Source organism: Eptatretus burgeri, chromosome 5 (assembly GCF_056783735.1).
Source record: "Eptatretus burgeri isolate ZD-2024b chromosome 5, Ebu_testis_v1, whole genome shotgun sequence".
Classification (NCBI taxonomy): Eukaryota; Metazoa; Chordata; class Myxini; order Myxiniformes; family Myxinidae; genus Eptatretus; species Eptatretus burgeri.
The window spans coordinates 49,731,053-49,748,164 of record NC_140965.1 but is presented as its reverse complement, the minus strand read 5'-3'; the positions used below and the strand labels follow the sequence as shown (position 1 = coordinate 49,748,164).

Below are 17,112 nucleotides of genomic sequence, written 5' to 3'. Positions count from 1 at the left end.
CCGGGGTAACAATCGTGTGGACGGGGTAAGAATCGTGTGGACGGGGTAAGAATCGTGTGGCCAGGGTAAGAATCGTGTGGACGGGGTAACAATCGTGTGGACGGGGTAACAATCGTGTGGACGGGGTAACAATCGTGTGGACGGGGTAACAATCGTGTGGACGGGGTAACAATCGTGTGGACGGGGTAACAATCGTGTGGACGGGGTAACAATCGTGTGGACGGGGTAACAATCGTGTGGACGGGGTAAGAATCGTGTGGACGGGGTAACAATCGTGTGGACGGGGTAAGAATCGTGTGGACGGGGTAAGAATCATGTGGACGGGGTAAGAATCGTGTGGACGGGGTAAGAATCGTGTGGCCGGGGTAAGAATCGTGTGGCCGGGGTAAGAATCGTGTGGACGGGGTAACAATCGTGTGGACGGGGTAAGAATCGTGTGGACGGGGTAACAATCGTGTGGACGGGGTAAGAATCGTGTGGACGGGGTAAGAATCATGTGGACGGGGTAACAATCGTGTGGACGGGGTAAGAATCGTGTGGACGGGGTAAGAATCGTGTGGCCGGGGTAAGAATCATGTGGACGGGGTAACAATCGTGTGGACGGGGTAAGAATCGTGTGGACGGGGTAAGAATCGTGTGGACGGGGTAACAATCGTGTGGACGGGGTAAGAATCGTGTGGACGGGGTAAGAATCATGTGGACGGGGTAACAATCGTGTGGACGGGGTAAGAATCGTGTGGACGGGGTAAGAATCGTGTGGACGGGGTAAGAATCGTGTGGACGGGGTAACAATCGTGTGGACGGGGTAAGAATCGTGTGGACGGGGTAAGAATCGTGTGGCCGGGGTAAGAATCGTGTGGACGGGGTAACAATCGTGTGGACGGGGTAACAATCGTGTGGACGGGGTAAGAATCATGTGGACGGGGTAACAATCGTGTGGACGGGGTAAGAATCGTGTGGACGGGGTAAGAATCGTGTGGACGGGGTAAGAATCGTGTGGCCGGGGTAAGAATCGTGTGGACGGGGTAAGAATCGTGTGGACGGGGTAACAATCGTGTGGACGGGGTAAGAATCGTGTGGACGGGGTAAGGGAGGGGTGAGGAGGGGAGTGGTTGGGTGAGGAGGGGAGTGGTTGGGTGAGGAGGGGAGTAGTTGGGTGAGGAGCGGAGTAGTTGGGTGAGGAGCGGAGTAGTTGGGTGAGGAGGGGTGTAGTTGGGTGAGGAGGGGAGTAGTTGGGTGAGGAGGGGGTAGTTGGGTGAGGAGCGGAGTAGTTGGGTGAGGAGGGGTGTAGTTGGGTGAGGAGGGGAGTAGTTGGGTGAGGAGGGGCGTAGTTGGGTGAGGAGGGGGTAGTTGGGTGAGGAGGGGAGTAGTTGGGTGAGGAGGGGAGTAGTTGGGTGAGGAGGGGAGTCGTTGGGTGAGGAGGGGAGTAGTTGGGTGAGGAGGGGAGTAGTTGGGTGAGGAGGGGAGTCGTTGGGTGAGATCACTTTGGCTCCAAAGGAGGATTTGAAATATTTGTAGCGTGTGTTCCGGCAATGCTTTCCACATGTGCAAATCCACATGTGCTTTCCCGTTCGTAAACACAATCTTTAAGCAGAAGAATGTACAAAATTCTGTTTCTGGATCTTACTAAAAGTTTGTGTGACCGTGTTTGTGTTTGTGTTTGTGTTTATAATAAGATAATTGGGTTTATTGAGTGTGGTCGGATTGAGATTTGGGTTGAGATTCATGGATTGCACAGACAATCCATTGGTGGCGTTTCAGGGTCCATCTCGATCCCACATTGCTTTCTCCGAGTAAACAGGTTGGGCAGGGTAGATTACCCCCTTCCTGATGGATATCAATGAGTCGTTGTGCTTACACTATGGTAATTTTGCTGCGACGAGCTTAGTTTGCAGTTTACAATGCACGTCCTCCAGCCGGATTTAAATCCACAACCTCTCGGGCCATTCCAGCATCCTCGGCACTCGTCCACCCCGGATTCTCACTCTTTCTCTGTGAAGAATTGCTCACAGCTCACGGAGACTTCTTGCTCCACTGATGTTTTATTTGTCACCGAGATGGTCCTTCACGCTCTTGATCTCTACACCATCGCCTCCCTGTCGTTAGCATGTACATTCAGTTAAAGTGTGTGTGTGTGTGTGTGTGTGTGTGTGTGTGTGTGTGTGTGTGTGTGTGTGTGTGTGTGTGTGTGTGTGTGTGTGTGTGTGTGTGTGTGTGTGTGTGTGTGCATTGTATAGTTGTGCAGTGTAAGCCCCTGTTCAATTTGATATGCTGAACGTGTTTCACAGATGCCACGTGAGCAAGACCGATGCAGCTCATTTCATCCAGCAATGTATGGAGGCTGCAGGTAGCAATACAGCACATGCCAAAGCTCTTGCAGAAGTGCTGGTGGAGGGAGATTACAGAGGGCATTTCAGCCACGGACTCAACCGCTTGGGTGAGAACGCGGTTGTTCAGCGAACACAGCGTCCACGGACACCTAAATCAATTCAACGTGGACAGGTCGTAAACTCTTTAAATGTTGCAAGGACTCCTCCTAACAGCGAGCGCGGATAAAGTGCGCTTCGTTGGAGATTCTTTTGTAATCCTTTCTCAAATGCCAATTTACTTGTATTTATTAACTTCAGCATCTCCTGCTCTTTTGATTTCCTTTGTTTTCCCCCTTATTTGCATTGTGTTCAATCTCAAAGCAGACAGACAGATGGCGCGAGGAAGCTTCGTTTGAAATGCCCGGAACCCGATGAAACATGTCTGTCTTCCCCTTGACCGTTCAGATATGTACGTGAAGGACATCCAGAGTGGGATCTGCTCTGCTCAGGGGGAACCGCTGGTGGAGAAAGAGACTGCAGCCACAGCGCTGGTGGATGGGAGAAATCTCCTGGGCCCTGTGGTTGGGAATTTCTGCATGGACTTGGCCATTCAAAAGGCCCGGGAAGCCGGCATTGGCTGGGTGGTAGCCAAAGGTGTGACTGTGAGGAGTAATCAAAATGTACGATTATCAAACCAGCCATGAAAGATCTGGAAATGAGGGTTGTGTTGATATTGATAGCTGGTTCCTCGACTTTTAAGCCTCAAGCATGCAAGTCCTGGACATTGCCTTTTGTTGATTCAGGAAAAAGCAGGACACTGGACCTCGGCCCTTTATGAATGGGTTGGTCCGTAACTATTACAAATGTGATTGAAAAAAATTTTTATTTTAATTTTTTTTTGTAATTGATTACTTTTATTTATATTCTATTCCCATGATTCTGTTTCCAGGTTCAAACCACTACGGAATTGCTGGATTTTACTCCATGCAGGCCCTGAAGCATGGAATGATCGTAAGAATCCTGATTTACGAGATAGAGACGATAACATGAAACAACTGTATCCTGATGCCTTTTTATTTTTCATTGATGTGACATAGTGTAATGATGGCTCCTGGCCGAGATTGATTTGTAAAGTTTACAGCTTTGAAACACACTTTGTTACTTGTGGGATATTCCCAACAACAGCAACAGCAGCAACACTGATACAAAGTTGGTCCGTAGATGGTGTATGTTCATTGCAGATCCTGTAAAAAAAAAAAAAAATCCCTGTTCGATGCTGATATTTTGGTGCAATGATATTGTCTACCACCCGAAGCAAGTTATACAGGAAGTGACACTGCTTATGGTCAAAGTAATTTGAGTAAAACCAACATAGTGATGCATTCTGTGTAACAGAGGCGTATGATAATATTTCTTATTAGGAGAACAACAATGTAGCTGAAATTCGTACGACGCAAGTCTGCATAGCTTGATGCTGCATGTCTTTCATGTCATTAGCAGCTGTCAGTCCACTGCCAGACCAAAACTTCAGCATGGACGTTCTGAATGTTATGGCACCAGTCATCTCATTCAAATGTTCTGTTCCCCAATATTTGTTGAGCTCAACCCGCCACCATTTGGGTTGTTTTTCTCGACTTCTGCTATCCTCCGTTTGCGTTCATATCTGCTCTGCCATCCATCTGTTCAGCTGATGTGTCTTGTCTGTTTCCGTTAAGATTGATTGTTATTTTGAAATGCCCCGAGTCTTTGTTGGGTGTCTAAACCACTTATCTGTCTTCATGTCTTTGTATGTGATGCCTGACGTATTTCTTTCCATATTATGATGCGCTGCTGTCCATGTCTCTCCTCCATAAATCATGACTGCGACAATACACAAATTTATTCGATTGCCTCTCATGGGGGAGCTTGAGTTTTCCATTCGCTTTCCAACCCACCGCAATTTGTTTCTTCATTCCTGCTCTTCGTGTTCCTCTTTGAGGGTAAATTGTTGACCGAAGTATAAGTATTCATCCACATGCTACATTTGTGGTGACATTTCATTTTGGTTCAAAGGGCTCTATCATTACCCTGTGCACACAAAGCGAAAAGCAGGGTTAAGCAATTGATTCACTTTGTCTGTCTGTCTCTGTCTGTCCACAACCATCAGTTGAATGTTATATTTTGAACACAAATCGGAAGAAGAATTGGAAAACAACCCTGTAGTTTAGCAAAACTTTGGCTCTGAATTCGTCCCGATCGCACATGCGCAGAGATCAGTGAGATCATTTTTTTTTTTTTTACTCTGTCTGCCTGTCTGACAATCAAACAAAACTGAAAATCATTCCAAATAGGAAACTCACTGTTTTTAAGGATGTCATAAAGGACACAAACAACAGGCATAAAGAACTAATGTAACATGTTAAAGAAGGTGGTGTAAAAGGCACTGCGTCAATGGCGGTAAAGTTCTGAATTTTTTTTTCTCTACAACCTTTAAAATCTTGATTCTATTTACATAAAATCATACACTAACACAAATCACCTTCTTGGCACTTTCAAAACCCTTCTGTTTAGCAGTACTTGGACTTGGGAAGAATATTACAGCATTTTACATCATCATGACCGATCAAATTTGCTACACGCAGAACCTGTCCATGTCATTTTTTTCTCAAGACTATGCAGGATATGGTGGTCTACGAACTCTCTGCTTATTTTTGCTTTTGGACATCCATCTTCAAACCATGTTTTGTGCTTGCTTCAACGAGTTCTATCAACATGTTTTCCATTTTATCAAGGCTTTCTGTGATTACTATTATATAATCAACAAATGGTATGTGATGAAGCTGCTCTCCATCCATCCATCCATTGGGACCATACTCTGTACAGAGCGTCGGTGCTGCCAAAGCAGTCTCCTGGGCTATTGGGCACATTCTTGGATGGGTCGCCACTCTAACACAGGATACTCGAATGGCTCAATAATCCCAGCAAGCTGGTACTCATTTTGCCGACCTCGGAAAGATGACAAGCTGAGTCAACCACACCTGGTATTAATTCAACGGCTAAGAAGGATCTGAACTTGGGACCCTAGAATCCCAAGCCCACCACCTAAAACCATGAAGCCAATACCAGGCATACAGCTGCTCTCCATTGATGTTAATACCTTTCCTTCCTCACATAACAGCCAGAAATGTTTTCTAAATGTGATGCAATATCTTTGGCGAAACAGTATCTCCCTGCCTTACTCCATCATTCAATCTTACTTTTTCACCATCTTTCGGATAGGAAGTCTTCCTCAAGTGCTGCACACTGTGATACTTAAGGTACCGTATTCGTTTTCAATTCCTTGATATAAAGTTTAGAATTAACTTTCAGATGCAGCCATGTGCCAAGTACTCTCATATGTAGCACCTGCCTTGTGGCTTGCATCATTGCTACCCAGCTAATACACCAATGTTGACACAATGTAATTCTGTCCAGTGGCCCAACATTGGCCATTGTCCCAATGTATCTGCACTGTCTGGACGACGTTGTACTGGCATTGGAAAAACGGTATCACTTTTACCGATATTGGCCAAAGGGTGTTGCTTTTACCAACAGTGGCAAGTTTACATTTCAAAGTTAGCCTCCAAAACCAGTCACTGACTGGGCATCCTCTATCACGCAATGCTCTTCCTTGGCACACCTGAACTTTTATCCACCTTCAAGACCTTCATCCACAGCTTGATGGAGTACTGCTCTGCCCTCTAGGCTGGTGCCCTTACCTCACATCTTGGTAAGCTTGGAAAAGTGGAAATCAAGGCCTCCCAGATCAATATAATCTCCCATGATAAAGCTGAGTCTACGTGTCACTTTCACTTCACAGACAGGTCGGTGGTCTCTTTCTTCTACCACCTCTTTTCTGGTCATGCATCCTCTGCTCTTTCTGTGCTCTGTCCCTCCAGGTTTTTCACGGCAAACACAGTCCCCCAGAAACCCCCTTCTAGTGAAACTCCAAAAATATAGAATCCCTGCTCATCTCCACTCATCCGTTCCTCGTTTTCTCCCACCTGTGAAACCAACTTCCACATTTTCTTCAATATAATTCTCCCCTCTGAGTCTTCAAAACAGCTGCTAACCACCATATCAGATCATCACTCATCTAAAACCATGATATTCTCTACTCTTGTTAACCCTTCACAAGCCCACCTCTTTCAAAGTCTTCAGTTTCTGTGGGCGCCGCCGCTTTTATGGGCGCCACTTCTACCGACGTCGGTCCAACATCGGAAATCCTCTTCGGACCATTCCATAATTTGCCAATATTGGGCCAACGTCAGTGTGCTCGCTGGTTGGTAGGACATTTGTGCAGCTGATGCAGTGCCCCCTATAAGTTGGGACTTGAAATTCTGGAATTTGTTCAGGGGCCGGCTCTAACTCGCCACCTCTTTATCGAAAGATACCATGCGTTCTTTCACGTCTACAACCTAATATTAGCAGTTGGGTCCCCAGGTTAACGTCGATCCAAGGGATAGCTCACTTTGTGGTCTAACTCCTTGTATGATCGTTCTCACAGGTAAGTGTGATACCTATTCACCATCTTGTTCAACGTTCACACAACTGCCATCACTCAAGCAAATGTGTTCAGCAGAATATCAGTATTGAAACTGTGGAAGTAATCATTTATTCATCCTTAAAATTCACCAAGGTGAGCTGGGTACCAAAGTACTTCATGTTCGATCAAAAAGAAACTTGCGTGGCCATTGCACCACGTCTCCTGGAATGCTACCTGCGGAGGGAGAGGATGATTTGGAGAGGATTGTGACATGATGACACCTGGATGTATCATTTCACAACAGAGTATTTACCTGCTCTTTTTGCCAAAAATTTGACTGCAGCCATTCCTGGTCCATCTGACCAAAACTAATTTCAAAGTTCAGCCATCAGCCGGAAAGCTTATGGAAATAATGTTTTCAGACCTGAACCGCTTAATTCCGGTGGGATTTCCTGAACGTGGGAAACGCCATCAAAGCATGGCACGACAGCTGGTGATTTATTTCCACGATGAAGTGAGACACGCAATGTGCAGATGGTGACCAGATATGTCGCATCGGGGTGTGATTTTATTCCACGATCAAGTTCACTCTCACACGTTAACTGTAATCTCGACTACTCCAGTAAATATGGGTTGGTAAGTTGTACGTCATCCCCCCCCATCCAGTTTTATACTCGTCACCTTGTGATTTTAATCTCCTTGAATCACGTATAGAACATCTGAGTGGCATCAAGTAAGTGAAGGATGAAAACATCAAAACACACATGAAATGGCTGTGTACCTTTCCCAAATATTTCAACACATGTGGCATCAAGGCACGTCCACCAGATTGATGGGATAAGTACATACCTGTACCAGGGAAACACTTTGAGAAATACAAAAGGTGGTTTCCTTAACTTTTCTGTTCTTTTTGAATTTCTACAACAAGTCAGTCAAGTTTGAACTACCCTTGTAGATTTTAACATCTGAGATCGTAGTGACGACTCGCATTGCCTAAGCTTTTGACATTTCAAAAACCTACCTTCCTTCAGGGTTACATTTGCATTTGGATCCAATTACATGATGATTCTTGTCTCACAGGGAATGAGTTTTACAAATACGTCTCCACTGGTTGTGCCAACGCGAGCCAAAGAGGTGATTATGATTACAAACGGTTTTAATGACATTTGACTGAATTCAATTTCTGAGGCTCGCGGTGAAACTTGTTTTCCTAAATTTTCAAGCACCTTGTGATCTAACCATTCCACACTTGTTCACTCATTCCAGTGCACTCTAGGAACAAATCCCCTGAGTGTTGCAGCCCCGGCAGCAAACGGAGATAGTTTTGTTCTGGACATGGCAACCTCTTCTGTTGCTCTTGGCAAGGTAGCTTGATGCGAAGGGAAAGACTTTGAATTGAGTTGATGATGTTTTTGACTTGGCAGGACGATGAATTAAGGATAAAAATGCAGCTCGTACTCAGCATCCATGTTGTCTGCCCAGCACATCCATCTTTTTAAATGCCTCCACCGCTGTGCTCAACAAGCTTTGCAGCTTTATTCTCTGTTCCTCTTCAAGGTGGAGCTGTATGCAAGGAACAATGAGAAGGTGCCCTACGGTTGGGGATGTGACCACCAAGGAAAAGTGACGGAGAACCCAGAAGAGGTGCTGGATGGGGGAGGACTTCTGTCATTGGGGGGATCGGAGCTTACAGGTACAATATCTTAAGAAAGGAAATAAAGGTGGATACTTGTGCAGTGGGATGGGTTTGCCATGGGTTGAAAAGCAGGTATGTGTCCAGGTAACAGTTTGTGAAATGGCACAAATGCATAATTGTGGTAACTGTGGTTTTGTTTGCTTTTGAAATATTATTCTGTGCTGGAACTCATGAAATAATTACTCCGTCCTTAACCTGCTCAACACCTGACCTTATTTACACATGCTTTACTATCTCTACAACCAGCATGTACTTTTGATTTATTTATTTATTTATTTATTTATTTATTTATTTATTTATGTACACTTTACCATCACTGCTCCGAACATACCACCTTGAATTATAATTTATTTGTTTATGTATATGGCTTTGACCTTCATACAACTCTTATATAGTTAGTTATTTAAATGTAAAAACTAGATGTCTCATTTTAAGGTGCGCTTGGGGACTGACGTCATTGATGAGGACTTGTTTTGTTGTTGTTTTTGTTTTAACCTCAAAGGTTGTTGGGCTTGTACAGTCTTGTAATGCTGGAATATCAAGGCAGTTTTTGTCTCCACTGAAAGGACAGTCTTGTGTTGTTTATTTATTTATTTTGTTTGGTGTAACCTTATCATAGCTATCTGGCTAATCGCTGGAGCGATGCGGTTGATTCCAAATGTAATAATATCAACTTGAATTCAACACCATGCAATGACTCCTCAAATATCGTTATAAAATGTGATTTTCATTAAACTACTTTCATTATTTACTTGCCATTCTTGCCAGAATTGGGTTTCTTTGTGTCGATCATTGATTTTGTACCTTTTCGAGTAGTGAATTGGCACATTGCTGTGTAAGTAGTGCAAGTTGAAATGTATTTTATTACACAATGTAAACTGGTCCCTCGTGAAATTTTATGGGCAGCGAACTATCTATCTATCTATCTTTCTATCCATTAACCATCTGGCCTTGTTTTTGTGTGTAATCCTCAAAAAAAAAAAAATTAAACAACAAAATGTTTGAAAAGGGACCAGCACATTGATCTCGACACCATTATCAAACATGATATCAGGTGGAAACCAAAGTTGAGTTGTTTTGTGAAAACTACATAGCTGTGCGAAATGAGTATGAAATTTGAGTATACTCATAAATGAGTATGACAAAAAACGACTTTCATAAAGTGTGTAACCAACTTGGAGCACATGGGTGACCAATTGAAAGAGGGTATCGACACGGGTCATGTGCATACGTGTTTTTGGATTCTGTGGGAGGCATAAGTTATGGATGAATTTCCAGGTTCGCTCGTTCAGGTGAGGATAATCACAACATCACCTTTGACGCATCTATTTTCCTCATTGAGTTTCTTTACTCTTCATGGTTTGTAATCGCATGATCAAGATATCACCGAACTGTTAATCCATAAGTTTCTTTTACCGTCAAAACATGTTGCTTATTGGCCTGTTCCAAATGCCTTGCATTGTTCCAAGATGGCCTCCCTTTAGATTCCCGACATCATTCAGCAACCTACGGGTAGATAGCGTGCTACTATAATGGCTTTGCGTCAATCGAGCTGTTCCAGGGTATTGTGCATTCACCGGGCGAGTAGGTTACCGTAACCTCGAGCAGTGTTATGGCGACAGTGGAATGTTTTGGTCACACCTTACGGGAATACGGTTACAATGATGGAATTTTTTGAATTACGCTGCACTAAGGTGACCTTGGTGAGTGTGTTGTCAGTTGAGTTGTGCGACGCATCATGTGCAATCACACATTCGTAATATTTCTCTCTTTGGTTCATGCCGAGACTTGTTGGGTGAACAGGGGGCACCGTATGACCGAGTCACCGACTCTTTTTGATTCTACTTTTTATTTTGATTCTGAACATGTTGATACCTCATCGTTTACTTCATTGTGTCATCAGCAACTAATGAAGCATAAAATACTTCTCTCTTCCTTCACACTTTATTTGGAGGAGTTCTTGTTGACATAATTTTCACCGATTGTTTTTTATAATTTTTTATTATTTTTTATTATTATTATTATTATTATTATTATTATTATTTATATTCACCCCCCCCCCCAAACTCCCTAACTCCCACGTTGATGTTCATTCTCTCTTTTCTCCTGTTTGCTGTTGATAAACAAATATTTATTTGCTTGCTTTGCATCATTCTGATTTTTGTTCTGAATGTTGGGCATGTCATATTTGCCTTATATTACCTCTGCCACCTTTGGTGAAGGTGATTATGTTTTCACCTTTTTCTGTTTGTTTGTTTGTCTGTGTACAGGATATCCCAAAAAGTTGTGGACGGATCCGGATGAAATTTTGTTGACTGATTTATATTTGAGCGAAACGAAATTAGTTGAATTTGTTGAAAACGAAAAAGTTGAATTTGAAACGAAACTCGGTGGACAAGTTGGATGTGCAATAAGGAAGAATTGTTTCAATTTCGGTGAAGATCCGAATCCGGATCCGGATCTGATAATTTTTTAAGTGATTCTTCACCGTTGAGAGATGTGGCTAAACCAATATATAGCACGATAAGTGAAAAAGTTGTCGATGGATTCGGACGAAACTTGGTGGACAGGTTGGGTGTGTGCTAAGGACGATTTGATTCGATTTGGGTGAATATCCGAATCCGGATCTGGAAACGAGAATTATTTAGTTTTTAAAGTGATTCTTCACCTTTGAGAGATAGGGCCAAAAACGATATAGTACTGTGTAACATGATATTTCAAAAATGTATTTGGCCCAAAATGTTTTCATGGATCAGGCATTGCGTAGCGGAGGTATGTGCTCTTCTAGTTTCACTTTGCTTTGTCTGAATTTGCTGGTTTGTCATTGCCGGGTTTATGTGTAAACCCGTCCACAGGTGTATTTGTTTCTTATTTTGATAAAAACACTCTTTGTTTGTGTCATAATGTATGGAATTTTGATGGCACCACAGGTGCTTGTCTGCTCTTTTGAAAAACTGTTCCAAGTTGCCACGTTTCTGTGGTTTATTTCCCCTCTCAATGCTTGGCCCCACAATGTCATGTGTCCAGCCCTTGAATCACAAACAAATGCCTATCGAGTTACTCGAGTGATTTGTGTGTGCTCCTTTGCACAAGGTGATCCACAATCGAGCCCAGCTTAAAATAGTGAATGAAGTATGTTATTGGCCATGTGCACAGATGAGGGTAAATAGTTGTTGGAGTTTTACCTTGAAAGCTAAGAATACTTCCATGGCCTGGTTGCGCTCCTGGTTTATTTCCCAAAGGGGATTCATAATGAAGGTTGTAGCGATTCAGTTGCTCGGATATCAAGCCATTGTCAGCCTCTGTCACTCCCACCCCCTACACCTACCCCCCCCCACACACACACACACCTTAGGTGGCTACAAAGGATATGGCCTTTCCATGATGGTCGAGATATTTTGTGGAATCTTGGCTGGAGCTGCATATAGCAAGAATGTGCGAACCTGGCGTGTGACTGACCGTGTGGCTAATTTGGTACGTATCGCCCTTCACTCCTTTACATGTCTATCTATGTACCTGTCCCATTGTGTGTCTGTAAGGGTCTGTTCTAGTGGTGCTTCAATCAATCAATTTGTTGCTTTTGTCCATAATGGACAAGTGTAACAAGATCATTGGCTGCAACACCACGTCCTTGACATCTAAAAAAAAAAAACAACTGCTTTGACATCTGAATCTAAAAATTCCTGACATGCATAGGGTGGGGTTCCAGGTGGAGTGGGTGGGGGGGGGGTTCCAGAGTTGTATGCCATGTGCGGGCTTTCTAATTTATGCTGTGATTGGGGAGGGGGGAGGTTCAGATGCATGATGTGGGGGGAAGGGAGCTCTGGACTTGTGCCATGTGCTGTAGGAAGGGGAATTCCAGACTCATGCTCCAAGAGCAGGGGGGGTTCAGACTCATGTCGGGGGGCGGGGAGAGATAATTTATAGACTCTCACTGTAGGGGGAGGATTTTTTGAATCATGCTTGGGGAAGGGGGTTCAGACTTGGCATGGGGGATTTTCAGGGTCGTGCTGCAGACGGGGATATCCAGACTTGCCAGGGTTGGCAGGTTCTAGACTCATGCTGTGGAAGGCACAGGGGGTTCCGAATTTGTGGTGGTGGAAGGTTTCCAGATTTTCAGGGGTGCGGGGGGGGGTTCCAGACTCATGCATGGGGTAGGGGGAAGGGATTTGGGACCCTTGTGGGCAGAGGTGGGTGTTGTAGCCTTGGCGCATATCCTAAACCAGACTCCTTGAATGAAGTATTTTAAACAGGAGCTTGTTCTTTATGCTCATTTTGATCAAATTTATTCTTCATGGTCCTGTCTTTCCCTCAAATGTATAAAAGCTCGACAAGTGGTTTAAATTACAATTACGATGTTCATATATATATTTTTTCTGTATTTTATTTTCTATGTAATGTATGCATGTAACATTTGCAGGGCCAATGCTTTGTGGCTATTAACCCCAACTGCTTCGCACCTGGATTTGAGACCAGAGTTTCTGACCTTTTGCAGATCCATCGCAATCTTGAGCCGGTATTACTGCACACACACACACACACACACACACACACACACACACACACACACACACACACACACACACACACACACACACACACACACACACACACACACACACACACACACACACACACACACACACCATTTACATACCTATTGCTGCTCTGGGAAGGCCAGTGCAAGCATCTGATACAAATTCAGTCAGAGTTTGCAATTTATTTTTATCAAAGAGAATAGTGCAGGGGTTGTGCACTTGCTTCTGAGGATGAGTTTGATTAATTATTGACCCAATGAGAAGCTGTCAGATTGGTGCTTTGCAGGCAGGGTGTTCTTCTTTTGAATGCAGCACATTGTTGAGGACAGGAACACTGGCTACTTGCGTGGCAGTGCTGATGATACAATGCCCCCTTTAGATTACAACAAGAATTTGGAATATGACCAGGGTGCTGGTGATAGCCCACTCCCTCGAGGCGAAGGACACAATGGGATCTTTAATTCCATCAGACGGGATGCCCGGTTTCACGGACATCCGAGGGACAAGCCCACACATTGATCCCTTGCCCTGCCTGGATGACAGTTTATAGCTGGACCAAAATTTGAACCCAGCCGAGAGGTAGCTCAGAAGTGAGTGTGCATACCGCTCGGCTATCCTGTCGGCCTGCAGGCAGGGTGTTGTGTCATTGCGCCACCCCTAGGATGGAGATTAAGCCGGGTGTGGTTTGTGCTTGTATTCGCTTTCGATGGACATTACCAGTCCCACACAAATGTGCACATGTATGCACAGATATGTGCACCGACACACATGCATGCTACTTGTGCACTCATAAACCCTCTTTAACTTGGCTGCTGGATTCGTACTTTTGGGGGCATGATCAAGACCAGTGTAGACCACGGCCAAAGCTATGCCTTCATGCCTGGTCTACTACAAAATGGAGGTGTGAGACACCTCCATTTTCCAGAGAGTATATTGAGTTGTGGAAGGTCATGGTGCCTTGAACTCGCTCTCACCATGGCCTAATGTTTCTTGATCACTATGATTGTATCGATAATACCAGGTTAATAATTTTTCGCTGATTACGTATTGCAGATCAGTGGCAATGACGCTGTGCTTGTGGCTGGTGATCCAGAGAAGCAACACATGGATCAGTGTGATGCAAAGGGGGGCATTCCCTATCACATAAATGTTGTAAAGCACATGGTAAGTGTTCCTATGCAAATTCACTCACAACATGCTTGCAGGTGAAACTTTGTGCCTGTTCTTTGTTTTCTTCTTTTGTGAAAAAGGAGAACTCGAAGGACACTCGGTAGAGCGCATACCTCCGCCACACAATGCCTGATCCACGAGAACATATCGGGCCCAATACATTTTTGAAATATCATGCTATACAGGACTATATAGTTTATAGCCCGATCTCTCAATGGTGTGGAATCACTTTCGGAATTAAATAATTATCGTGTCCAGATCCGGACTCGGATCTTCACCAAAATCGAATCAAATCGTCCTTACCACACACCCAACCTGTCCACAAAGTTTCATCCGAATCCGTCTCCAACTTTTTGAGATATCGTGCTATATATCGTTTTTGGCACAATCTCTCAATGGTGAAGAATCACTTTTAAAATACTAGTCACCGGATCCAGACCTGGATCTTCGCCAAAATCTAATCGGTTCGTCCTTGTCACATACTCAACTTGCCCACCAAATTTCATCCGGACCTGTGTACAACTTTTTGAGATATCCTGCACACAAACAGACAGACAGACAAACAAACAAACAGACAGAAAGGGGTGAAAACATGACCTCCTCCACCTTCGGTGGCGGAGGTAAAAAAAATAATGGTGATTGTTGAAATGCTTTTCAAAATTTCTCTACAGCAGAAACAGTTGATTGATTTAAATTTAATGTTGGAAAGGTACCGAGAAGCATTGGTGATAGAGAAGTGCATTAGCTGGCAGAAATATCCTTGTGACGGTGGTGGGGAATCCATAGTTGGGGACTGAAAGAACCTCAGAGCAGTGCCTCAAACAACACTGGAAGCACTTTGAGTGTAATCACCCGGAAAGGTCTGCTATTGCCAAGCACGGGTAAAGGGTGGGCCATGCTCCTCTCTGGGACAATGTGAACGTCCCGGCGGCATCCCCGAACTGTGCCGGGCGGCGAATACTTGGAGACAAGGCACACTGGGCAAATGAGGTCGCCTCTGACAGAGGAGACTGTATAGTAGCCTTACTACAGGCATATGGTCCTCTCATACACAAATACACCAGAGAGGCACCGATGGTGGCAGGACAGAGACAAAGTGCGACATAAACCAACACGGGGATCGAGGATAAAACCAAAAAATGCATCTCTCTACCAGATGCTTACGACACAAGCTTTCCACGGGTCAATGTTCTCGCAACGCAGTTTTGTAATTGGCGTAATTGTAATGATGTCTCATAATGGAAATGAGCACTATGCATTCTAGTGTTCAGATAAATTTGAATCTCAGAGTTCTACCGTAGAAAACAGTACACCAACACCTTTAGTCATGCTCCATCCCTACTCATCTTTTCTATCCTCACTGTACCTCCCCATTTATTTGTTGATACATCTCCTTTCCTGTTCTCTCTCTCTCTCTCTCTCTCTCTCTCTCTCTCTCTCTCTCTCTCTCTCTCTCTCTCTCTCTCTCTCTCTCTCTCTCTCTCTCTCTCTCTCTCTCTCTCTCTCTCTCTCTCTCTCTCTCTCTCTCTCTCTCTCTCTCTCTCTCTCTCTCTCTCTCTCTCTCTCTCTCTCTCTCTCTCTCTCTCTCTCTCTCTCTCTCTCTCTCTCTCTCTCTCTCTCTCTCTCTCTCTCTCTCTCTCTCTCTCTCTCTCTCTCTCTCTCTCTCTCTCTCTCTCTCTCTCTCTCTCTCTCTCTCTCTCTCTCTCTCTCTCTCTCTCTCTCTCTCTCTCTCTCTCTCTCTCTCTCTCTCTCTCTCTCTCTCTCTCTCTCTCTCTCTCTCTCTCTCTCTCTCTCTCTCTCTCTCTCTCTCTCTCTCTCTCTCTCTCTCTCTCTCTCTCTCTCTCTCTCTCTCTCTCTCTCTCTCTCTCTCTCTCTCTCTCTCTCTCTCTCTCTCTCTCTCTCTCTCTCTCTCTCTCTCTCTCTCTTCCACCTCTTCATTCATCCCCTTGTCATACCCACATGTTGTCCGCAGTACACCAATGTCAGTCTATGACTTCTACATCGTGTCACCCACCTTGCTCTTCCATGAGCCTAACTCTGTTTCCCAAGGAAGCCACAATATGATCGCATTGGGTTCATTGTCTATTCCAGTTTTCACAAGATGAGTCAAATTAGCCAGTGTTTAATGAGCTGCATTGTAACCTTGCGCAGAACTCTGTGGCACAGAAGCTCAATGTTGCTGCCCTTCCCATGGATGTCTGACCATGATGGCTGCACAGACTCGCTTCCTGCCATTCCTGTACTCACCACCTTTGCACATGGGGGATATATGGGAGATATGTTTACTAAATCACATTTAATATATCGTTTTAACTGCTTTTAATAAAGTGAATTAACTTGCACACGTGAATATTGAACACGCTAAATATACTTTATACTTCATCTGAAATGTTTTTTTTTTTTTGGTACTCTTGGGTTCTATAAATGCCAATTTTGCTTGTACTTATTCTGTATAATTACTAAAGGTTCTAATTTGATGAATAAATGATTGAGCTACAACATTGTGATATTTTGCTTCATTACATTTATTGTGGCATTTACATTTGGCAGGCAGACATTTATCAATCAATCATTTCCTTATTTGGTGCTTTTCATTTAGTAGTCAAAAGCACTTTACAAAAAAGGAAGAAGGAAGCTCAAAGAAGTGAAAAATAAGAAAAGGCTCAACAGGCCTTCATAGTAATTATAGCTCATTTAGACTAAAACTTTAGGCCCAATTCTAGTAAAACTCAGAACGAATTAGTATAAAGCTAAAAATTTCAAGATAAGTTAGGTATGGCATGAGTATTGGTATCCTAAAAGTTCTGGAATATCCAGTGTGTGCTTCAAGATAAAATGAAGGGGATCCCTCGGGGTCCCGGGGTATCGGAAACTTCAGCGTTTCACGAAGACCGG

The 17,112-nt window shown here is 44.0% G+C and overlaps 1 protein-coding gene across 4 annotated transcripts in view; it reads left to right on the top strand.

Annotated features, from left to right (window-relative positions):
* LOC147026405 (uncharacterized) overlaps positions 1-16,716 on the top strand; it is a 17,183-nt gene extending 467 nt beyond the window's left edge. For 3 of the 4 annotated variants that reach the window (XM_085881816.1, XM_085881814.1, XM_085881815.1), the window contains exons 2-11: positions 2,289-2,437; positions 2,775-2,963; positions 3,259-3,320; positions 7,894-7,947; positions 8,080-8,178; positions 8,371-8,506; positions 11,865-11,983; positions 12,930-13,025; positions 14,101-14,211; positions 16,369-16,716. In XM_085881816.1, the coding sequence (XP_085737942.1) occupies positions 2,289-2,437; positions 2,775-2,963; positions 3,259-3,320; positions 7,894-7,947; positions 8,080-8,178; positions 8,371-8,506; positions 11,865-11,983; positions 12,930-13,025; positions 14,101-14,211; positions 16,369-16,419 (1,066 nt within the window). In that variant the 3' untranslated portion in view covers positions 16,420-16,716. Of the gene's footprint in view, positions 6-2,288; positions 2,438-2,774; positions 2,964-3,258; positions 3,321-7,893; positions 7,948-8,079; positions 8,179-8,370; positions 8,507-11,864; positions 11,984-12,929; positions 13,026-14,100; positions 14,212-16,368 lie in introns of all 4 variants that reach the window. The other variant, XM_085881813.1, reaches the window with a different exon arrangement.
* Positions 16,717-17,112: the final 396 nt, after the last annotated feature.